At 42.0% G+C, this 25,153-nt stretch overlaps 1 protein-coding gene across 9 annotated transcripts in view; it reads right to left on the reverse strand.

Moving 5' to 3' along the window:
• miga2 (mitoguardin 2) overlaps positions 1 to 25,153 on the reverse strand; it is a 47,871-nt gene that overhangs the window by 21,322 nt on the left and 1,396 nt on the right. For 2 of the 9 annotated variants that reach the window (XM_087998170.1, XM_087998169.1), the window contains exons 2-7: positions 23,501 to 23,626; positions 16,276 to 16,379; positions 12,386 to 12,811; positions 4,272 to 4,461; positions 3,371 to 3,483; positions 1,034 to 1,154 (exon numbers count right to left, since the gene is read on the reverse strand). In XM_087998170.1, the coding sequence (XP_087854296.1) occupies positions 1,034 to 1,154; positions 3,371 to 3,483; positions 4,272 to 4,461; positions 12,386 to 12,481 (520 nt within the window). In that variant the 5' untranslated portion in view covers positions 12,482 to 12,811; positions 16,276 to 16,379; positions 23,501 to 23,626. Of the gene's footprint in view, positions 1 to 1,033; positions 1,155 to 3,370; positions 3,484 to 4,271; positions 4,462 to 5,674; positions 5,783 to 12,385; positions 12,812 to 16,275; positions 16,380 to 23,500; positions 23,627 to 25,153 lie in introns of those variants that run through there. The other 7 variants (XM_087998172.1, XM_087998171.1, XM_087998173.1 and 4 more) reach the window with 6 other exon arrangements.

Consider the following 25,153-nt stretch of genomic DNA (forward strand, 5'->3'; position numbering starts at 1 on the left):
CACAAGAGGGACAATAATTAATTCAACCATTCCACCATCCAGAGAGGAGCACCTACTTCCCAAGCTGATCAAGATCAAATTAAGAGAACAGTTCATCTGATCTGACACTATAACGTGTTCTAAACAGACTGCTACTTTAAGACTCTTAATTTTTTATTCTCTTTGTAATTAACTGAACTAACTATTAGTTCATGAATCCTTCAGAAAATCAACAATAAAAAAATCTTAGCAGGGTTACATATGTTTCCAATTCTGAGAACAGCAGTTTAGGAAGTATATCCCCAAGGTTTTTAAAGAGGTTGCAGAGGTGATTTCCTAGAATGGTGTCAAGGATGAGGGACATCAGTTTGTGTTAAAACACAAGAGACGTCGGATCTGTCCTTCTTACAATAAATACGAGGGGGATTTTGTAGGGTCTATAGTAAAACAGCAGTGAAAAGGAGACTAAATCAGATAGCTCTTCAATCATATGAATCAGAAAAAGCAGGTAATAGGAAGGCAAATGGAATGTCGGTCTCTATTTCCAAAAGAATGGAATATAAAAGTTGGGAAATCTTGCTCAAACTGTACAAGGCATTGGTCAGATCAGAGCTGAAAAACTGACATTTTGGTCCCCTTATAAACATTAAAATTCTCATCCACGGCCTCTCCCTTCCTGATTCCATAACCATTTACCCTCAGCCTCTTTGATCTCTGTGATCCTCTAATTCTGGACTCTTGAAAACTCAATATTAATCACTTGTCCGTACAAAATCATAGACTGAGGCACCTGGACCCTAAGCTCTGGAAACCTTCCCTAATCATTTCTACTTCTTCCTTTGATACACTCCTTAAAATCCACTTCTTCAACCAAATTTTGGCTGTCTGTCACAATATCTTCTTCTGTGGCTAAGCATTTTTGCCTTATATCACTCCGTAAAGTGTCTTGGGACATATTATTACATTAAGAGCACTATGTAAATGCAACTATTAATATTGTGGGGGCACATTATATTCAGTTATAATGAACACAGAATATAGAAAGCCTTCCTACCAATAATGTATAGGTTCTCAGCATTGGAATCCTCTGTGGGTTCATTCTCTTCTTGAACAGCTCCTGCTTCCCAAGTTTCAGTTGGCAGACCTGCTGGACTTGGTGAGTTCGCTGGTCGCACCTTTCAGAGAATTATTTAACAGAAAGAAACAGCTCAGACTGAAAAAAAGAACAGCTTTCAAAGTAGTAACTAACTTCAGGGACTCCAAACAGCCAAAGTATTTATAGCCAATTAAACACTTTTTCTTTGAAGTGCAGACATTGGTGTTGTGGTTCTGTTCGCCAAGCTGAGAATGTGTGTTGCAGACGTTTCGGCCCCTGTCTAGGTGACATCCTCAGTGCTTGGGTGCCTCCTGTGAAGCGCTTCTGTGATGTTTCCTCCGGCATTTAGTGGTTTGTCTCTGCCGCTTCCGGTTGTCAGTTCCAGCTGTCCGTTGCAGTGGTCGGTATATTGGGTCCAGGTCGATGTGCTTATTGATTGAATCTGTGGATGAGTGCCATGCCTCTAGGAATTCTCTGGCTGTTCTCTGTTTGGCTTGTCCTATAATAGTAGTGTTGTCCCAGTCGAACTCATGTTGCTCGTCATCTGCGTGTGTGGCTACTAAGGATAGCTGGTCGTGTCGTTTCGTGGCTAGTTGGTGTTCATGGATGCGGATGGTTAGCTGTCTTCCTGTTTGTCCTATGTAGTGTTTTGTGCAGTCCTTGCATGGGATTTTGTACACTACATTGGTTTTGTTCATGCTGGGTATCGGGTCCTTCGTTCTGGTGAGATGTTGTCTGAGAGTGGCTGTTGGTTTGTGTGCTGTTATGAGTCCTAGGGGTCGCAGTAGTCTGGCTGTCAGTTCGGAAATGCTCTTGATGTATGGTAGTGTGGCTAGTCCTTTGGGTTGCGGCATGTCCTCGTTCCGTTGTCAAACAGGAAGACAGCTAATGATCCGCATCCAAGAACACCAACTAGCCACGAAACGACACGACCAGCTATCCTTAGTAGCCACACACGCAGATGACAAGCAACATGAGTTCGACTGGGACAACACTACTATTATAGGACAAGCCAAACAGAGAACAGCCAGAGAATTCCGAGAGGCATGGCACTCATCCACAGAGTCAATCAATAAGCACATCGACCTGGACCCAATATACCGACCACTGCAACGGACAGCTGGAACTGACAACCGGAAGCGGCAGATTCAAACCACTACAAATGCCGGAGGAAAGATCACAGAAGCGCTTCACAGGAGGCTCCCAAGCACTGAGGATGTCACCTAGACAGGGGACGAAACGTCAGCAACACAAATTCCCAGCTCGGCGAACAGAACCACAACGAGCACCCGAGCTACAAATCTTCTCAAACTTTGCAGACATTGGTGTTCCCATATGCTTGCTGCCCTTGTTTGACCAGGTAGTAGAGGTAATACGTTTCAAAAGGGGCTGTAGAAGGCAGTTGGTGAGAAGCTGCAGTGGATCTTGTAGATGGTACACATTGCTGCCCGTGTGCTGATGGTGACGCGACTGAAAGTTTAAGCTGCTGAGTGGGGTGTTGATCAAAAATGACTCTTGAGTAATGGCAGAGCAAATTCAATGGGTGGAGTAGTCTACTTCTGCTCCTCCATCATATTATCACATGACTCTTTCAGTATAACATCCACACTACCCACTTCCTTTGTGAAGATACATGCAAAACATTTAATACTTCAGCCATGCCTTCAACCTCCACATGAAGATTGTGTCTCCCTAGCTAACTGCCTCCAATTTATATGCTCATTAAATGGTTTAGGCTCATCGCTTGTTAATTGTTCTCTAATTACTGCTCTTTGCCACATATTACCTCTGTCCAGTATTTTCCAAACCTTTTGTGTTGTTATCTGAATCTTGCTCGCACTATTAGTCCACTTTCTCAGTTTTACTTTGCATGTTATTTCTTTTGCCATGCAAAGCACATTAGTTTTTGATGGTATACCTTTTATCATCAAAGGAATGTTCTTAGTCTGCACCTGAACTAAGTTGTCCCCGAATGCCCTCCAATGCTCCATAAATCCTTTACCCTGTAACTGCAATTCCAATCTACTCGCAGAAGTCCCCTTCGTAAAATTAGCTTTTCCCCTGCTGAGCAGGTAATGAGAAAAATCTGCTTTGTTAGCAGTCAATAACAGCATACACCTGGCAAAATGAGGATTGTTTTGGACATTAAATACTGATGCAGGATCATACAGCATTGGAGCACTTCTGCAATCCTCCGAATCCCAACTAATCTGACTACCGCACTCTTTGCCCACAGCCCTGGAATTTCCTCATGTAGGAAGACAATAAAGAACTCATGGTTTAATTGCTCCTTACCGATGTTAGACTTTGGGACGAGCTAGATCGCCTGCTGAGCACACTGGAGGAGACTGCACTGAGAGTATCATTGCTCTTACTCCCTGGGCTCTGCACTCTTCTGGGTGGGGTTGCTGTAAGGAAGAGGAAAGATATCAGACAATTTGATAGGATCCCTTTAGGGTCAGTGAGGACAATAACATGTGTGCGTGCTTGCGAAATTATGACAGTGTGTGTGGGGTTAGCATAAGGCGATGCCTGTGAATTTTAAAAAATCATTTTTTTATTATTTTAATAATAATAATAAAACTGTTTGGAAAGGTGGAAAAAAGTTGGCAGCCTTGGTTAATTTCATTGCTGATCACCTTAAAGGCTTAAGATAAAATACCTAACCCACACCAGGACCAAATGTGACACCACTGTCAGCTACTGTTCAAATTTGTGGAAACTGGTCATAGTATCTGAAATAAGAGGCAAAATATCCCTATCAAGAACTTATTTGCCTCTAAAACATTGGTAGCAACATTTTAAACTTTTCAGGGCTGCCTGTGGACATCCGAAGGTATTCTGTGGAGCACATGCAGCATTAGCATGCAAACTAGGAAGATTCCAGTTTTGATTCCTGGTCTCCACTAAAATAGCAGATTTATCAGAGCACCCATAGGATTCAGAAAAGAAAATGAGTTTCCCACCAAATATTGATCAGAGATTCTCACAGAGGGGAACAGGAGTGTGAATATCAGGACGATGAGATCAGGTCTCTGTAGTACAATATCACACTGACCCCACCGTCTGGGATCAGCAACAACAGTCCTTTGACCTACACCACTGGCATTTGAGACCACACTAGGAGTCAGACCATTCTAAAAAGGAGTGGAGAACCTAAACAAACACAAACAAAACAGTGGCATCACATTTTTACCTCTCTTTAAGGATGGAAGCTTGCCCAGTGCAGGGAGCTGTAACGCCTTGTGTTTCTCTGCATCTTGCTTTTTCCTCCGTCCTCTCCTCTTCAACTGGTGTGCAGTGAGGGCCAAGGCTACTGTGCCCAAAGCTGTTGCAAACAGCACCTTCTTCAGACCCGGAGACAGCTTCAGTTGTGAGAAGATGGACTTCAAATGGTATCAAACAAAGAACACATTAAAATCAGTGATAAGATGTTATATTGATATCACAGCACAAAAACAGGCCATCTGGCCCAACGTATCATGACACCCAAGTGCCACATGAGCTTCTTTCCACCCTTCATTTCACTCTGACAATATAAAATCATAGAGGTCTACAGCATGGAAACAGACTCTTTGGCCCAACCTGTCCATACCTCCCAGCTTTCACAATTAAACTAGTCCCATTTGCCGTTGTTTGATTCATATCCCTCCACACCGATCCCATCTAGGTACCTATAGCTTCTAATCCTTTCTCCCTCATTACCCTCGGTAACTGGTGGAAGGAATAAGGAACATACCCTCTTGCCTCGCCTGTTAAAAAGGACATTAACCTGCTACTCTATTCAGTCTAACTGGGTGGGAAATATACATCATCATAAAGTGTAACTAGGCTTCTAGCAAGGATAGCAGTATACTCTACAGTTGGGTTTATTTTTATTCTGTTCAGTACTGATGTCAAGCAACTAGGCACATTCAGCACCCACTTAGCTGTCAAATCTAGCATTGATCATGAAGAGAACAGTCATTGGGTCAGAAACTTGAAGATCATGCCTCACAAACTTGATTGAGTTTTTTGAGGAAGTAACCAAAAAGATCATTGAGGGCAGGGTGGTAGGCATTGTTTACATGAACTTTAGTAAAGCCTTTGACAAGGTTCCACTAGGTAGACTAAAGTTAGATTGCAAGGAATTCAGGGAAAACTTGCAATTGGATACAAAATTGGCTTGATGCTAGGAGATAGGTGGAGGAGAGTTGTTTTTCAGACTGAAGGCACCTGATCAGCAGTATTCCACAGGGATCAGTACTGGGTACACTTTCCTTTGTCATTTATGTAAATGATAAGAATGTAGGAGATATGGTTAATAAGTTTGTGGATGACACCAAAATTGGTGGTATAGTCGACAGTGAAGGTTATTTAAGATTACAAAGGGATCTTGATCAATTGGGTCAATGGGCTTAGAAGTGGCTGCTGGCGTTGAATTTGAATAAATGTAAGGTATTGCTCTTTGGTAAAACAAAGATGAGCAGGATCTATACAATTAATGGTAGGGCCCTGAGTAATGATATCAAACAGAGAGACCTAAGGGTTCAAGTACATAATTCTGTGAATCTGCAGCACGGATAGACATGTAGTTAAGATGATGTTTAGCATGCTTGCCTTCATTACTCAGACCTTTGAGAATTGGAATCGGGATGTCATGTTGAGGTTGCACAGGATGTTGGGGAAGCCTGTTCCAGATTACTGTGTACGGTTCTGGTCGCACTCCTATAAGATGGATATTATTAAATTGGAGAGAGTTCAGAGATGATTTACCCAGATGCTACCGGGAATGAAAGGTTTGCGTTCATAGGAAAGACTAGATAGGCTGGGACTTCTTTCCCTGGAGCGCAGGAGGTCGAGGTGTGACCTTACAGAGGTTTATAAAATCATGAGAGGGCTCTGTCCTAAATAAACTCACCCTCAGTCCCCATTCTTTTTGAACCAGAACCTAGTCTATCATCTATTCGCATCAGCAAACTTTAGGCCCCACCAACTCTAATCAGTGGAAATGCTTTAATAAAACATTTACATAGGTAAAGATAAGGTGAATTGGATGGGTCTTTTCTCTAAATTGGGGGATTTCAAAACTAGAGGACATATTTTTAAGTTGGGAGAAGGAAGATTTAAAAAGGACATGAGGGGCAATTTTTTTTGATGGTTTGGATGTGGAAAGAAATACCAGAGGAAGTGGTGGATGCAGGTGCAGTTAAAACATTTAAAAGACGTTTGGATAAGTACATGAATACTAGGAGAGATATAGGCCAAATGCAGGCAAGTGGGACTAGTTTAGTCTGGAAACATGGTCGGCATGGACTAGTTGGACCGAATGGCCTGTTTCCATGAGGTACAACTCTAAGCTGTCATCGCAGAGTTGAGACTGAACTGTTTGTTTCCCTCTAAGGGTACAATATTTAGGTTTTTTTCTAAAAGGTTATAATTTCTTGCTTTTCTAAGAGTCTCTTCTTTCCACATAGGCCCTTAGAGATTTAACCTAAACTGTGGATCTTACATTGCAGCTTTTCTCAAACTGCCTCACAGAAATGCTGAGTGATGCTTAGATTTTCAAAAAGCCTCAAATGGCCACTTAAGTCCAGTCATAAAATGTTAAGATACTATCGGACAGTGGAATAGTCCATAAAATTACCAGATATTCAACAAAATCCCAATTATGAAACACACATCTATTTTTTAAAAAGGCATTAAACTTGAATAGAAGAAACAGAGAAATGATTCTACATTTCTTTCTTTTCAACACCTTTTGTTCAATTATGCTTTGCAAACTAAAGAAACATTGCATAAAGCATTAGGAAAAGGAGTATAGAACAATCAAATCACTCGTGCACAATTATAAAAGTAGGTAAGCCAAGTGTTATTGATTCATTTGAAGTGTCTAATTTTAAATTAAATCAATTGGCAAGACTGCAAATCACAGCAGAAAGAACTGCAGAATTCAGAGATTCTGTCCTAAATAAACTCACCCTCCGTTCCCATCCTCTTTGAATAAGAACCCAGTCTATCATCTATTCTCATTTTTTTTTAAGATTACTTACAGTGTGGAAACAGGCCCTTCAGCCCAACGAGTCCACACTGATCTGCCGAAGTGCACCCACCCAGACCCATTCCCCTACATTTACCCCTGCACCTAACACTACGGGCAATTTCGCATGGCCAATTTACCTAACCTGCACACTTTTGGACTGTGGGAGGAAACCGGAGCACCCGGAGGAAACCCACACAGACACGGGGAGAATGTGCAAACTCCACACAGTCAGTCGCCTGAGGCGGGAATTGAACCCGGGTCTCTGGCACTGTGAGGCAGCAGTGTGCCACCGTGCCGTCCATCTGCAAACTTTAGGCCCACCAACTCTAAACAGTGAAAATGCTTTAATAAAATATTTACATAGGTAAAGCAGCAGTATTTTGCAATGCTCAGTTAAGGCAATTAAACCATGGAAACCACATGGACACATGGTGGATTTAATAACTTACTCACCACATTCAAGAGGCACTGCAGAAATTCACCAAGGCTCCTTAGGCAGCACCTTCCAAATCCATGACCACTTCCATTGAGAAGGACAATGGCAGCAGATACATGGGAACACCATCTGCAAGTTCCTCTCCAAACCACACACCATCCTGACTTAGAAATATATCACCATTGAGTGTTACTGGATCAAAATCCTGAACTCCTTCCTATTGGCCTTGGGGGTTTACTGATAGCCTGTACAGCTCATCTCCACCTTCTCATGGGCAACTTGGCACAGGCAATAAACACTGGCCAGCTGCTGATGCCCACATCCCATGAATGAATAACAACAACCAAAGGAATCCAGGTCAGACTGCTGACATGCATGTTGTTTCTCTCAGCTTGTCCTCAGGGTTCAATGTGAAATTTCTTTGGACATTCCCAATCTAGTTACATAACAGGAAATTAAAAATCAAAAGGATGACTAGTATGGGGAAGTGGAAGAACGAAATGTGGCACCTGGGATTGGTGCATATTTGTCAGGGTAGAGATGAAAACATTGCTTAATACAACTTATATCTGGAAATGCTTGCTATGCCAAGTAGATTGATAATGTAGAACATGCTGCCTGAATGGTTGAAATAACCACATTCAACAGCAACTTCCAAAAGGGAATTGGATAGAACTGAAAAAAAGGACAAATTTCCAGCAATGGGACTAACGAGCAGCTCTTTCAAAGAGCCAGAGTTACGGTGGGCCAAACAACTTCCTCCGGGAGTTCCAGCAATGAAAAGCACCCAATTTTCAAAAATTAGCAAATTTCTCCCAACTAAGCACAATAAATAGGCATGTAAGCAATCTCTGTTGTGCACCAATTAGCCGCAGAGTAAGATAGTCCGATCTGGGATCGCAGCCATGCTTTTTAGATAATGGACAAAGTGGATGCACCACCAAACAGCTCACTGTTTACCTTCATATACTCCATTGAGACAAGAGACCAGCAGAAAACCAGGAACCACAGAAATGAACTCCATCAAGGAGCCTAAACCAGCAGAAAACCAGGAACCACAGAAATGAACTCCATCAAGGAGCCTAAACCAAGACAGGAGAAAACAGAGGATGATAAAAAAAACAGGGAAAAGCTTTAAAAATAAAGATTGCACATCAATATCCTACTGATGCATAGAATATAATGAAGAGTAGTCAGTGTGAGGGAGCTCTCACATGAGTGAGACAGAAGCCAAGTAAGTATTTTTGGGAATTGGTTCAAAGTGAGAATGCAGTGCATGGAGCAAAGAGATGCTTTCAGTAAGGCTTATTGCAAGAACTATACCGAGTGAGGGCAAGGAGGATTATACGTTTCAGCCTCCAGCATCTGACTTCCAATCTTTGCAGCAGAGATAATATGTAAATCAGTAGCTGGTAGTATTAGAAACTGTAAGTATAATGCATGTATTTTACTGTTTCATTGTTTGTAAAAAGTGTAGTGGCAATGCTAAAATATTTGGGAGGTGCAGGCTGCATCAGTTAGAAATTAATCAGTAATTTTAAATAATTAACAATCATTAGTGATGGCAGGGCAGGGGAATGTGGGAGCTTCTGGATGCCAGCATGATCCAAAGCAAATGCATCTGCAGCAAGGAAATACAACTGCAGGAACTTCAGCTGAGAGTAATTGAGCTGAAGCCAAGCTGTACACACTGACACAACAGGGAGGGGAATAACTATCTGGGCACTTTATTTATACCCTTAGGAAAGGGTCTTCTGATTGTGTCAGTGGTGAGGGTCAGGAGGTTATGACTACAAGTAAGAGACTCAAAGTAGAAGCCTTAGCCTCTCCAACTGTCTAAAAGGTTTGAAATTTTCAGTTTATTTGAATGAATTAACTGGCAATGACAGTGTGGTTCAGGAAGTTATTCCAGAGTGAAGCACAAGGAGGAATGGAGTGCTAGTATGGAACAGTGTTGTGATGGAATTGACATTATTGTCTGCAGCAAAGAGCACATGTCCAGGTGGGTGTGTCATCTACCCAGTGCTAAGGTTTCAAATATCTGCTGTGGGCTGGAGAAGAACTTGCAGTGGGAAGGCAGCAATCCCATGGTTATGTTCCATGTTGATACAAACAACAAAGATAAGATAGAAAAAAACAGTTCTGCTGAGCAGGTATAACAAGTTAGAAAGCAGAGCCTCAAAGATGATAATGTCTGGATTACTACCTCAGCCATATGCAAACTGGCATAGGATGGATAAGATTAGAGAAGTGGCTCAGAGGATGATTGGGAGAAGTGAACCCCAATTCACAGGACACTGGCACTAGTGCTGGGGAAAGAGGAATCTCTACTATAGGGCCATTTCCACCTGAAGCATACTGGGACTGGTGTCCTCACAAACGGCGAATGAAGTAGAGGGCACTTTAAACTAAACAAGTGAAGTGAGGGATCAAGTTTGGGTAAATGTAACAAATCGAGACAGGTAGCTGAGGCAGGACAGCAAATCACCAATTTGGAAAATGGAAGTCAGAGAATGGCTGGAAGGGAAAGAGAGAAAAATCCAAGCCTATATGAGCAGCCAAGACTAGAGGCTACAAAAAATAACTACAAACACAACTAAGAGCTCTGTACCTAAATGCACATAGTAGTCATTAAGAAAATAAATTGACAGCACTCGCTGTACTGAATAAATACGATCTGACAGCTATTACTGCAGTATAACAAGGACTGGGTTACATATTGAGTGTTGTATGACATTCAAGAAGAATAAGCTATGCAAAGGAACAAGATCAGCACTCCTAATCAAGGATGATATTGCTGCAATTGAGATGAACTTGGTTCAGGAGACCATAATGCAACATGAGCCTGAGTGGAGGTGAGGAAATAGTAAGGAAAAGAGGTCACTTGGAGTGACTTACTGACCCCTGAACAGTAAGCATGATATAGGAATAGAAATACATGAAATACTAGGTGTTATACATACAAACCATAAAAATCAGATTGGCCGTTATAGTAACTTTGATGTGGAGTTCTTAGAGCTGCAGCTTTTGGAATTGACCAGACAGACTATACCAGACATGGTGTTGTGTAACGTGACAGAGTTAATTAATTACCTCAGAGTAAAGTCACTACTAGGCAATAGCAATCATAACATGATTTAATTTTACATCCAGTTTGAAAGGGAGGAGAGTTGGCCTGAGACCAGTATTTCACACTTAAAGGGCAACTATATGGGCACGGGCGTTGCGCTAGCTGGAATGAACTGGGATATTAGGTTAGACAACAGATCTGAAATGAGAGGCTTCGAACCCATGGAAGACAAACAGGAAGAGAAGAATGTGAAACCTAAAATACTGCACTGCAGTGATGCTGAGCTTTAACTGTGAATGCCAACAGAGGAGGTATAAACGTCAATGGGCTTGCTGAGCTGCACCAAGCAAAATGTCCAGAAGAGGGAAGGAGGTGTCAGGCAGCACGTCTGCCCTCATCACCTCACATTCAAAAACAAAGAATCAACCAACTCTGGTTAATTTAAACTACTAAACTAAGTTATACATTCACTTTATTTTTACAGATGTATGTGCCAACAGGAAATTCTGTAAATAAGGTTGAAAAGCAATCCAAGACTGAAGCACAAGAACACAACACACTGATAAATGTGTGATCAGATTAGATTCCCTACATCGTGGAAACAGGCCCTTCGGCCCAACAAGTCCACACCAACCCTCTGAAGAGTAACCCACCCAGACTAGTTTCCCGCATTTATCCCCAACTAATGCACATAACACCACGGGTCATTTAACCTGGCCAATTCACCTGACCTGTACATCTTTTAGAATGTGGGAGAAAACCGGAGATCCTGGAGAAAACCTACACAGACATGGAGTGGGGTGGGGGGGGAAGAAACGTGCAAACTCCACACACAGTCTCCCTAGGCAGCAATCAAATCCGGGTCCCTGGCGCTGTGAGGCAGCAGTGCTAACCACAGTCACCATTCTGCCCCGTGTGGAATACATTATCTTAAGTGGCCAAGGCAAAAAGCACCAAATGCATTTAGGGGAAGTTAATGAAGTACATTTGGGAGAAATAAACAGAAAGGCACATTGATAGGATGAAATAAAGTGGAAAGCAGGAGGAAGCATTCATGTAAGTCAAATACCTGATATAGTGTCGCACATTCTAGTGAATGTAACAAGCAGCTCCAGATGGATGAACTATTCCTCTGTTGCTTACATGGACCATGTATGGAACTAGCCTGAACAGTCTTGATGCAGTTCCCATTGAGCTAGGGCCTACAATGCAAAACAAATCTTTGCACGATTTACTTCAGAGGGAAACGCAGCAGGCTGGTCAGTGGATACTGATCAGGTACTACCTCAGTATTATTCTCAAGTGGAGCTGAGGCAATAATACTCCTGGCCTCCAGACACTTACTGCTGGAAAAGGTGCTTCATTCTCTGGCACTTGCATCTTTCAAACTCACAAGTAATCCCTTTATCTTTTAAATTGCTCATCACATTGCGTCAAGCTCTGCCTGACCTGTGACCATACCCCAAATCTGACAGCAATAGTTCCGGATTTGCGTCACTTCAGCTCAGATATTAGCGCTTCAACGAAGCGCTGAGGATAGAATAGCTAGCTACAATATTCCTCCCAACGGTTTCTTTCAAACTGCAATATTAAGATTATTTATAAGTCAGAATAATGAAATTACTTGGCATACCTACTTTGAAAACTGCATACAATATAGGAGCCTGTGAGGACGTGCTTATGCAGAAGCAGGATTTTTGTCCACAGTCCACCCCCTCACCCACAGAGAGAGAGAGAGAGAGAGATGAGAAAGGAATCTTGCCCTGTTGGTTGTCAACATACCTGCCCGAACGTAGAGTACAGGAATACCGGAATCTCAGCCACAGTCATCGCCAGGGCTTGGATAATGGATGCCCCATCTGTTCTCCTCAACGACATTGCGCACTCAGATCAACTCTTCCTGTATGTCCACAAGGCTTTGTTCGCTGAGGATTTTGTTCAGTCAATTGGCGAGAGTCATCAAGCAGAGGGGGTTGGGATGTTTCAGTCACTTCTCATTGCATTTTGAAATTCAGCATCAAGGCTCCCTCGAGAGGGATGTGGTGGGGTTGGTGGTGGAAAAAGGTTGCAATCCTCTCAAACTGAGCTGCCGCCCCAGACCCTCTCTGTTGCTTCCTTCCAATGCCAGTAGGTTGACAGCTCTCAGTTACTGTGTGGTTCCAGTCAGAGCTCCTGCCCTAGCCTCAGTGCTCTAACCACTTGCTTCTTCTAGATCAATGAAAAGCCAAGTTTAAAAACAAGGTAACAGCAGTGAGCCGCAGAACAAGCACAATTGCCACAAACACATGCAGCTCTGTGCATCCAACTCCCTACTCAGGTATAACCTCAAACTAAGAGGGGGCAACTCGCTCTGGATTGCAGCATTACACCTACATTAGATTAACACTCCCTCTCCCTTCCCTCTGAATGGGATCATCAGGAATCAGAGTGATTCTTCAGTGCTCCCAAAGTAGCAGCAAAGAAGGGAGAAAAAAAGTCTTCAAAAAGAAGCTAAATCTACATTCAATACAACCAACAGACATGTCTGAGCCTACAATTCTACACTTACCCACTTGGAATCATATCCATTTACAGCATAGGAGGTGGCTAATCAGCTCATTACGTCTGTGTTGGCTACTTGTTAGAGTATCCAAAAGTAACAACTGCCTCACAGACCTGTATCTGCCTCTGTTTCAAACGCACTATCTCTTTTTACCTTAATAAATGCATGTGTCTATTTCAACCTTTCCTTTTAGCAAAGCTCACATGGTCCAATAACTCTCCACGTAAAAGAATTTCTGCTAAATTCTCTCATAACTTGCACTTTAAACAGTTAACCCCTAATCGCTGCCCCACCAGCTGGGTGACTTTCCCTATTCGCCTCCAGAACCATCATTTTAATATCCTCAGTACAGAAAATAGCTCACCCTTCCAACCCCATCTCTCATGTCGCTCTTCAGAATTACAGATTCCCAACATTGCATCATATTAATGAGTCTATCCTATCCATTCCTTATGGTTTTAATGTGCTTCTTATAACGAATATTACACACAACACCACAACTATTGTAAAACACCCTGTCCTACACACAGCATTAGGATTTAATTCCATTGAATGGGATGGAGTTCTTTTTCACAATTACAGATAGAATATCATGAAATGTGCACTATTTTAGAAACAATAAAATAGCCAAAGTTGCTCATTCCCAGAATGTTTCAGTGCAAGGGTGACACCTGGCAAAAAAAAAAGTATTTGTCAGGAAGGTGATAACTGGATTGCACTGCCTGCGAGTGTAGTGCTGGCAGGTCCAATCGAATGGGTTGAAATGGAATTTGACTGTTACTTGAAAAGGAAAAATTTAAAGAGTTATAAGGATTAAGCAGGGCAATGGTGCAGATACAATGGGCCGAATGACCTCTCTCTGCACAGTAAACATTCTGTGATTGAGAAGTCTTTTGTGAGCAGAGCACTCCATATCACAAACAAATCAGACAATAATCAATAAATTATGAAACTGAGAAACAACTACCACATCAGACTGAATTAAACATTACAAGGAAAGATGTGAGTGATTAGAGTCCTTTAATGATTTTAAGCATTCCTTTTCAATTTGCAAAAGGTTAGAACTGAAAGATAAGGGTTTTGTCTGAACCCAGAGCAAAAGCAGGTACAGGTAATTTGTTTTTTTTTGCATGACTATGCCTTAGGGCACAAGTGTGACAAGACAGATTGAACTCAATAATGATTATTTGCAAACCAAAAAAACTGACGTCAAGTCTAAGAATTAATACTGTGGAAAAAAAACAATTTTTTTACAAATTTATTAATTGCCTCCACTCCCAGATTTATAAAAGCTAAATGCAATTTTAAATAAATTTATCGACCTCTAGATCCACTTTCAGAGGATTTGACTCGAGTCACCTCTTTTCACCACATTTTTCAGTACCTTTCCATTGAGTGCATACTCCAATTGCTTGCTGTTTTGTGCAAAATGACATGGCCCCAAATGAGTTTAATATAGGACTTCTACAAAAACTGAGCCATAAAGTTTAAATGGAGGCTCAGCCACACAAGTTCAAAGCTCAATTAAATATGGCAATGTACAGATGGGGAATGCTCTGTGGATCACTGGCCCTTTAAACATCAGCAAACCAGGACAGTGCCAACTGTCCCAAAATCAACTCCTCCCAAAAATAAAGCAGCATGCAACACAAAATGGGTGTACTTTAACAGGAGCACTGCCCAATCAGGAACAATGCAGGGACATACTTTAGTTATGCATCTCCCAGCATCAGAAGAATATTCCTTTTCACATTGCAGCCTCCCTGAGCATTGTCAGATTTAAACCCGGCACCTAGCCAAGCAGCTGTAGGTCTGTCAGCAAATTGTTCCAAATTTGCACACCACATTAATCTGACCTAAGCGGCAAATAACAGTCAATTTTAATTATACACCACTTTTAACTGTTAAAATGTCTCAAGGATCTTTTGTTTTAGTTTTTTTTTTAAAAATGGGATGTGAACATTACTGGCAAAGTCAACATTTGTTATCCATCCCGACCTGCCCTTAACCCGAATAGCTTGATAGGCCATCTCAGAGGGACGTTAAGAACCAACCACATTGCAGTAAGTCCAGAGTCACATGCAAGCTAGACCAGGGAAGGACAGCAGATAAATGTGCTACATAAAAAAAAGACACTGATCTACATAATGGGATATTTGGGTCAAACACAAATGGCAACAGCAATGTTTAGAAATGGAATTCCAGAGCTCAGAGACCTGGTAGCTGAAGACATGGTCACCTTCTCTTAGCAACAGTTAAGTTCTGTTCTCCAAAGAATGCAGTATGGGAAAGGAGACACTGGGACACTTATTTGTACTTGCACCTGGGCCAACACCATCGAAATTCAAGGGCAGCAAGTTGGGGAGGCTCCATTGCAATTGATTCAGTGAGAGCCTGGTACAGGACAAGATAAAATTAACCTTGCAAAACTTTAAAAATGTTTTGTCAGTACAGAGTTAGCTGGTCTCTGATGAAGCAGGGCTTTCAGCTGAGGAGAGGACAAGTCAACTCACAGTTCCATGCTAACCAGCTGTGACAGCATTGATTTACAGGCAAATTCACTTTCTCCCCTTCTTCCCAAATTTCCCTGCACTCACTTCAAATATGGTGAATGCTGCTGGATATGGACATCAGCAACATTTACCCTTCATGTCTAGTTGCCCTGAGGTGGTGGTAGGTTGTGCCTCAACCTACATAACTTGAACGCTGGTCTAATACAGTTATTTGCTGGGCTATTTCAGTGGGCAGTTAAAAGCCAATGTTGGCCTGAGACGGATGTCACAAGGAAGTCAGACTGGATTTACACAGCAGATTTCCTTCCCTAAAACATTTTTATGTTGATCTGACAGAACTTGAACAGACGCAAAACTGAACTCAAAAATGGCTACAGTGGGATTTGCAATTCCTGTTCTTTGGATTACCAGTCGTTTAAAATAACTGCTACATTTCAAATTAAGGATGAGAATCATAACCCTCTTTTATGTTGCATCTGAGTCCAACAGCAGACAGTCATGAAACAATTCGGGGGCGTGGGGCTGGGCATTGCTCCAGTTAATTATTTTACACTCATCTGAATTTTTTTTTTTACTTAAACAATGTATACAGTTGGCTAAAAAACATTAAAAGGTACCTTGAACACAGAATGAGGCTCACTTCCCACTATTCCACCAGACATCCTCGGCCCCAGGATCAGGGTCTTCAGGATACAATTTGATGAAGAACAAACATTATATCCTGTTGAGAATGAGAAACACAACTAAGTCAAAAAAGAGAACACTAATGTTGCAACACTAACATTGAATGAATGTTAAGAAATCAGCAGTGCATGAAGGGAAAAAACCTGAAATTTCTATCCAAACAGAGCATAATGCAGCCAACCTGAAATTTTAAAATTGTTCATGGGACATTGGTATCTCTGCCCTCAGGAACATGCCCTCAGTAAACGATCATGAACTGCAGCAGTCTGTGTGGTTTGATATTGTTAGGTAGGGAACTCCAAGATTTTGTTCCAACAATATTTTTCAAGTCAGGATGATGCACAATTTGGAAGGGATCTTGAGGGTAGTAGTGTTCCCTGGGTGGTAGAGGACAGGGAGTTGGAAAGGGCCATTGAAGTTATTTCTCATAAAAGTGCCAACTGGAATGACTGCTGTGTTCCTATTGAGGCACAACATCATAACTATGATTTGGAATTATGGTAACATATACAGTGATCTGAATAAGTTGCATTGGACATAACATATTAACTGTTTCTCTATCCACAAATGCTGCCAGACCAGCTGAGTTTCTCCAACATTTTCGGTTTTTACTTCTGGTCTCCAGCATCTGCAATGCTCCACTTCTCTTATTGTACTTATATAGAATCTTTAACAGACAGAAGTAGACCTAGAGAACCTTACAGGGCCACATGAACACAAAAGGTGTATGAAAAACCAAAGAAGAAAATATTAGAAGTAGTGATTGCTCAAAAAGGTGAAATTTTAGAGGGAATTCACATGTTTACAATGTGCACAGCTTAAGACAGTTAACAGTGGTGGAGTTTCCTGCTTAATCTAAAATCAAACAAGAAAAATATATGAAATTACAATACATCCACCTTGAATTTATTTAAAAACAAGGTACTAAAAAGTTAAAATGCAAAAATGAAAATATATTTGCTAACTAAATGAAGCGAATCAGCTCTAGTTACAAAACTAGCTAGTAAGGTCACCTTGCTGCAATTCAGTGCATCAGCTCAGAAAACGTGCTGAGGTATGAGAAACAAATATGAGCCAAATCTGTCCTCTGATACCTATGAATTACAATGTAAAGGAGAAAATCAACTGCAGCTAGCACCTGACTTATGAACGCCCAAATTACAAACACTCATACTTATGAACTAGATTCCACAAAGGGGTGTATTAATACGAAAGATCCAAACATGTGAATGCTTGCTCATTTTTACAAACAGCTATTTTATATTGTACTGTATTGTGTTCTGACTTGTGTACAAATCGACTTAGTGAAAACACACAAGAATGGAACTTAAATGCACCTGTAACATGAACATATGAACAAGCAGGAAGAGGCCATGCTTGCCATTTAATAAGACCACAGTTAATGTCATATAACCTCAAATCTAATTCTCATCGACCCCGATAACCTTACAATCCCTCACTGACCGAGAATCTAGCCTCCTCTTCCTTAAAAATATGCATAGACTCTGCTTTCACTGCCTTTTCAGGAAGATAATTTAAAGACTCACAACCCTCAGAACATATTTCGCCTCATCTGTGTTTTAAATGGACGACCTCTTATTTTTAAGCAACAATTTCTAGTTCCAGATTCTCCCACAAGAGCAAACATCCCAACCAGCAGATGCACCCCTGCCTTTTCCTGAAGCCCTGAAAATGAAACAATTTCAGATAACTTCCACTTGTAAGCCATGATTGAATCTGCATCCATTGCACTCTCAGCACATTCCAGATCTGAACCACTTGCCGCTTAAACATGTTTTTCCAAATGTAAGTTGCTGCTGTTTTACATCAATGATGCCAGACCCTAGGATGTTGCATTGCAGGAAGATGATTGAGAAACCAATTTTTAAGGGAAGACAGAATCAACATTTGAAGTGATGTTACAGGGCTGTGAAGAGATGGCTGAGTGGATTGCTACAGAGAGAGAATCTCTGTAAACAGTTAGTGGTGTGCTATGTTACTACCGCATCTGCTTCATGTGAAATTGTACACGAGACTTAGAAGTCAACTTGCTAAAGCACTGTCCGAGACCAAAGGAGAAATAAATACCAGTTCATGTCTGACTAGATGCCCAATGAAACCAGATAAGTATTTTGGATACAAATCCAAACACAATCAAATGATTATATTATATAAAAGATTTGTCAGGCATTTTGAATGCAAAAGAAAGTAAAATAATTCAGCAAATTAGTTAAAAGGAATTAAACCCCAGTTACTCAGCATCCAAAAGATACACACTAAATTATACTGCAATTTTTTTTTGTTTCAGGAGAAAAATACAAGGAACCAAACTACCAACTGCAGATTCTTCAGCACACAAACAATAGCTAGGAGTTTGCAACACGCTCGGAAGAAACTCAAGAGATTTAGATATTGCTATAAATAGCCAAAAAAAACCAAGCTTGAGAAACTCTGAGTCAGATGGTCCGCAGATGTGTTCATGCATTGAATGTAGCCATTTTTTCCATATTACATTACATCGTACATACTGAATATAAGACTCTTGCTGCAACAAACCTATCTGCCAATAAATTCATTATAGCAAACTGTTAATTGCAATAAATTACTGCACCTCTTACACTGGAGTCACTCATCACTGATCAAGCTTCTAGACATGTCGCTCTATCCCTTTATGTGGCTTGGTATTTGATTTTGTCTGATTATATGAATGAGAAGCGCCTTGGGATATTTTTCTGCGGTTAAAGGAACAATATAGTTACAGCAAGTGACTGTTTCAAAAGCATTTAGCTGGTGTAAAGTGCTTTGCGAAATCCAGAGGTCACAAAAGGTAAACTTTCCTTTTCACTTGTCAACATGCTGTAGCTGGATGCTTCCATTATCTCACATACTGTCAATAATTATACGCCACTTGCATAAACAGACTGATCTGATTGCAATCATAATGCAAGCACTACAAATACCTTCATGCTCAGGCAAAACCGTGCCAACGCAAGTCTCACCTTAAACATATCCACATGCCAGCCATCACTGTTTAAAATGTGTTGCTGGAAAAGCGCAGCAGGTCAGGCAGCATCCAGGGAACAGGAGAATCGACGTTTCAGGCATGAGCCCTTCTCCTGAAACGTCGATTCTCCTGTTCCCTGGATGCTGCCTGACCTGCTGCGCTTTTCCAGCGACACATTTCCAGCTCTGATCTCCAGCATCTGCAGACCTCACTTTCTCATCACTGTTTAAACCGCCATTTGTTCAGTTAACCAAGCTTGTGCTCAAAATGTACAAACGCTGTATAAAAACAATCAAAACTTGCAACCCCCAAATAGCCATTCAGTAGTTACTAATAAATTCAATAAGGAACACTGGAGAGTTCTGTTTACCCAGAGCATGAGGAGAACAATCAAACAGGTTGTTTTTTTCCAAAACAAACCATTTAAAAGGCATCTGGATGGGTGTATGAATACGAAGGGTTTAAGAGCGATATGGGCCAAGTGCTGGCAAATGGGACTAGATTACGTGAACTGAATTGGATTTATTTTCATGTGTACTGAGGCACCGTAAAAAGTGTTGCCTTGCAAGCAATACATCATTCAGTAGCATAGATAAGTAAATAATAAGTAAACAGCAGCAAAAATAAAATTACAGATACAGGCGAATATTAAGAGTTTGAGTGTCCATTCAGTATTCGAACAACAGGAGGGTAGAAACTGTTACGAAACCAGCTGGTGCGCATGTTCAGACTTCTGTACCTTCTCCCCGATGGAAGAGGTTGTAAAAAAACATTGCCAGGGATGGATCTTTGAGCATGCCGACAGCCTTTCCTGAACAGCAGGCCTGGTAGATGGATTCTATAGATGGGAGGTTGGCTTTGTGATTGTTCAGGCCAAGTTCACCACACTCTGTAACCGTCTCCGATCTTGAATGGTACAGTTGCCATACCAGGTAGTGATACATCCAGACAGAATGCTCTTGATGGCACACCTATAAAAGTTGGCAAGAGTATTCGCCATCATGCCAAATTTCTTCAGCTGCCCGAGGAAGAGGAGACATTGTTGGGCCTTTGTAACCAGTGTGTCCACATGAAGAGTCCAAGAAAGCTTGTTATAGATAACTACTCCCAGGAGCTTGATACTCTGCACTTGTTCCACCTCTGTGCTGAAAATGTGTTGGGGGGGGCATGAGTAATATCCCACCAAATGTTAGGGCATCTGGTCGGCATAAACAGGTTGGACCAAAGAGTCTGTTTCTGTGCTGTATATCTCTATGACCTGTTCAGACAAATTATTACTCTGATGCAGATGGGACTCCAAAAAAATTTTTTAAAATGGATCCTACCACTTTGCTACAAGATCCCTTTGGAACTGCAGTCAGCAGGACTTATACTAACATAGGAAAACCCCAATGGATTTCTAATCCATCACTTTAACCATTTGGCCTCAAATACAGGCACTGAGCGCTTGAGGCAAATGACACATGTATTTAAACAAGTTAAATATGAAAGGGAAAGGAATGCAAACAGGAATCAGGAGCCGGAGAAAGCTATTCGGTCCCTCCAACCTTCTCCAGTGTTCAATAAGATCACAGCTGATCCAGTCACTCCACATTTCTGCCCATCCTGGATAATATTTCAATCATGCTCAGCAAGAATCGATCCATTGCTGCCTTCAAAATATTCACACACTCAGCTTCCAATGCCTTTTGAGGAACAGTGTACCAAATACCATGATCTTTCATAAGAAGGAAATTCTCCTCAGTTCTGTCTCCAATGGATTTCCCTCATTTTGAAACAGTGAGCCATCCTTCTAGATTATTCTTCTTACATGCACCCGTCAAGACTCCTCAGGATCTCGTGTTTCAATCAAGTCACCTATTAGTCTGCCAAACCCTGCTGCATACTAGCCTAGTCAATGTTTTGTTCATAAGACTTCCATCCCGTCCCAGGTGGAGTAAAACGTGGCTGATAGGGTGAGCTGAAGTAAGGTGGGAGGAGGTGGAACATATTTGAAGAGAAGCAGCATTCTTCTCAATATTCAGAATAACAGTGACCTTTCAAACAGTAACACTGAAACAGATCTAATTGTACAAAGCAAGATCCCACAAACAGCAAATTGTCTGCAAAATGTCTCTACTGCTTCCAAAAATGTTGATAAAATAATTTTCAGTTGACAGAGGGCGGCACGGTAGCTCAGTGGTTAGCACTGCAGCCTCACAGTGCCAGGGACCCGAGTTCGATTCCAGCCTTGGGCGACTGTCTGTGTGGAGTTTGCACATTCCCCCAGAGTCTGCGTGGGTTTCCTCTGGATGCTCTGGTTTCCTCCCACAATCCAAAAGATGTGCAGGTCAGGTGAATTGGCCATAGTGTTAGGAGCATTAGTTAGGGGTAAATATAAGGTGGAGGAATGGGTCTGGGTGGGTTACTCTTCAGAGGGTCAGTGTGGACTTGTTGGGCCAAAGGGCCTGTTTCCACACTGTAGGGAATCTAACAGACATTAGAACAATAACCACAACTGTGACATATTTAATTGGCTATTGAAATGGCTTGGTACATTCTGAAGGTTTTTCCCCCTTTAATGTAGGTTCTACTGAGGATGGGCACAATTTTTTTCATTCATTCATTGGATGTGGGCATCGTTGGATGGGCTACCATTTACTTCCCAGCCCTCATGGTCATTGAGAAAGTGGTGGTGAGCTGCCTTCTTGAAACGCTGCAGTCATTTGGTTGAAGTGGCCCCACAATGTCTCGCCTCAGGAGTCCTCACCTCTGACCTACACTAGTAGCAATTGTATTTACGTGGCTGGACTAGTTCTATTTGCAGTCAATGGTAATCCCCAGAATGTCGACAGTGGGGGCTTCAGTGATGGTAACACCATTGAATGTTATGGGGCAGTGGTTAGATTTTCTCTGTTGGAGAATCATTGACTGGCACTTTTGTAAAACACATGCCACGTATCACTTGTCAGCCTGCATTTGGAGAACATCTAGTACTGCTACATTCAGACATTAGACTGCATCAGTATCTGATGAGTCACAAATGGTGCTGAATGTTGTGTAATCATCTGTGACCATGCTTACATTTGACCTTATGATGGAGGGAAGGTCATTGATGAAGCAGCTGAAGACAGTTAGGCTTATGACATGACATTGAAGGACCTAAAGCTCTTGTGGCACAATATTAGTGTCCCTACTTCTGAACAAAAGCCCAGGGTCACAACCCAATCCCTCCAGAGACATGTGACCATCTCAGAACAGGTCGACTCAAAAATATCTACCTTGAGGAACTCCTGCATTGATATCATGGAACAGAGGTGATGGACTTCCAATAACCACATCCATCTTAGAGTCATACAGCACAGAAACAGACCCTTCAATCCAACTAGTCCATGCCAACCATGTTCCCAAATTAAACTTGTTCCACTTGCATGGCATTTGGCCCTGGTCCCTCTAAACCTTTCCTATTCATGTACCTATCCAAATATCTATTAAAATGTTGTAACTGTAGCTGGATCCACCACTACCTCTGGCATTTCATTCCAGACATGAACCACTCCGTGTTAAAAAAAGTCACCCTTCGAGTCTCTTTTAAAATTTTGTCCTCGCATCTTTAAAAAATGCTCTCCAGTTTTGAACTCCCCTACCATAGGGAAGATATCCTTGCTACACACCTTGTGTGCACTGTTGTGGACATTTGATTACAGAAAGGCAATTACTGCCACAGAGTAAGGATGATGCAGACACATCCATTATAAATGTAAAGAGGAAATTGAGAGGTTGTTTCTTCCAAAGAAGAGACTGCTATGGCGTGGTTAAGAGAATGTAGAGTAAGAGAAAGAATGCTGAAGAAGCGTTCGGCAAGTCTACTTTAATTGGTACGGAAATCTGTAGTGAATGCTCATTCTTAAAACTGTCACTTAAGATGAAGGGAGAGAATACAAGAAATTCTTAATGTAGTAACATATCTCTGACACTAGTAACAGCTGATATATTGGCACTCGGATGTTTGAGGCAGAGATCGCTACACCTTGTGTTAAAAAAAAAGTCTGGATAAATATTGGTGCAGATTTGAAAGAGAGGAGGCAGTGGGATTCATTTCTGGATGGCATTAACAAAGAGTAATGAGTAATGAGCCAAATGGCCTTTTTGTGTTGCGAACTTCAAAGCCTTACCTGCCAATGGGGAAAATAAAAGATGCTCTATGTTGTCTGCTTTGATTTACTGGTGACACTCTTATCTCGGAGTCAGCGTGTTGCAAATTCAGGTTCTGTTCCAAGGACTTCAGCATACAATCCTGGCTGACATAGTATTAAGGAAGTATAACGTTATCAGAGGTACTGAGACATTGAACCATGGCCTGAACAGGCAGTTATAAAAAAGATTCCAACATTTCTCCTTCAATCAACACCATCCAGTTGTCAAATTGCAGCTTCTGGGAGTATTACTACAAGCAGAAAACAATAGCAACTGCATGAGGAAAAAACAAACCAATGGAACTGAAGAGGACGAGGACATCCCCAAGGGACTGACAGATACCTAAAATCTCTCATGGTGTAAAAGCTTTGCAGTATATGTATGAACATTTCTTCCTCCTTGTAAGATCACCATACTACGCCTGACCGGAGAATGATCAACACTGACAAGAGATGCACAAAATGAGGAAACCCACCATGCACTAGCACGAACAGGCTCACCCAGCAGAGCAGAAAAAGTAACAGAAAATCCGAGAAGTACTGAAGATTGTGAGATGGATCCAGATTCAAAGAATTAAACAGAATTTTGAGGGAGAGAAACAGGCTATTCAGCTCAAAAGATTGACATTTACATTTCATATATACCACCTCCTACTCCCCTATATCAAATCCTCATTAGGAAATCCTTCTATCCCTTGTTCTCTCTCACCTATTTATCCAGCTTCCCCTTAAGTATTCCTATGGTTCTCACCTCCACCACTTCATGTGGCACCAAGAAAATACACACTGCCACTGCTGAATCACACCCAGTCCAGATTTCAAGCATGAGGGGAAGGAGACAACTGTTTGTCAGGGTAGGAAGGAGAAGCGGAGGGATGAGATAGTGTTGGGGGGGAGTATGGGGAAGAAGAGAGAGATCAGGTAGGGACACAGAGAGATGGGAGATTTGGAGGGAGAACACAGCAGTCATAGCTGACTGCTGAACAAGCTTCACATAGATTGATCACTTAGCATGGCAAGGTAATATACCAGTCACCCTACCAACCTTCGCATCAACCAAATCATCCGCCGACATTTCCGCCACCTCCAAACAGACCCCACCACCAGGGATATATTTCCCTCCCCACCCCTTTCCGCCTTCCGCAAAGACCGTTCCCTCCGTGACTACCTAGTCAGGTCCACGCCCCCCTACGACCAACCCACCCATCCTGGCACTTTCCCCTGCCACCGCAGGAACTGTAAAACCTGTGCCCACACCTCCTCCCTCACCTCCATCCAAGGCCCTAAAGGAGCCTTCCACATCCATCAAAGTTTTACCTGCACATCCACTAATATCATTTATTGTATCCGTTGCTCCCGATGCAGTCTCCTCTACACTGGGGAGACTGGGCGCCTCCTAGCAGAGCGCTTTAGGGAACATCTCCGAGACACCCGCACCAATCAACCAAATCGCCCCGTGGCTCAACATTTCAACTCCCCCTCCCACTCTGCCGAGGACATGGAGGTGCTGGGCCTCCTCCACCGCCGCTCCCTCACCACCAGACACATGGAAGAAGAACGCCTCATCTTCCGCCTCGGAACACTTCAACCCCAGGGCATCAATGTGGACTTCAACAGCTTCCTCATTTCCCC

Source organism: Chiloscyllium plagiosum, unplaced genomic scaffold (genome assembly GCF_037043375.1).
Source record: "Chiloscyllium plagiosum isolate Xiang-an unplaced genomic scaffold, Cpla_swu_hap1 HiC_scaffold_21, whole genome shotgun sequence".
Classification (NCBI taxonomy): Eukaryota; Metazoa; Chordata; class Chondrichthyes; order Orectolobiformes; family Hemiscylliidae; genus Chiloscyllium; species Chiloscyllium plagiosum.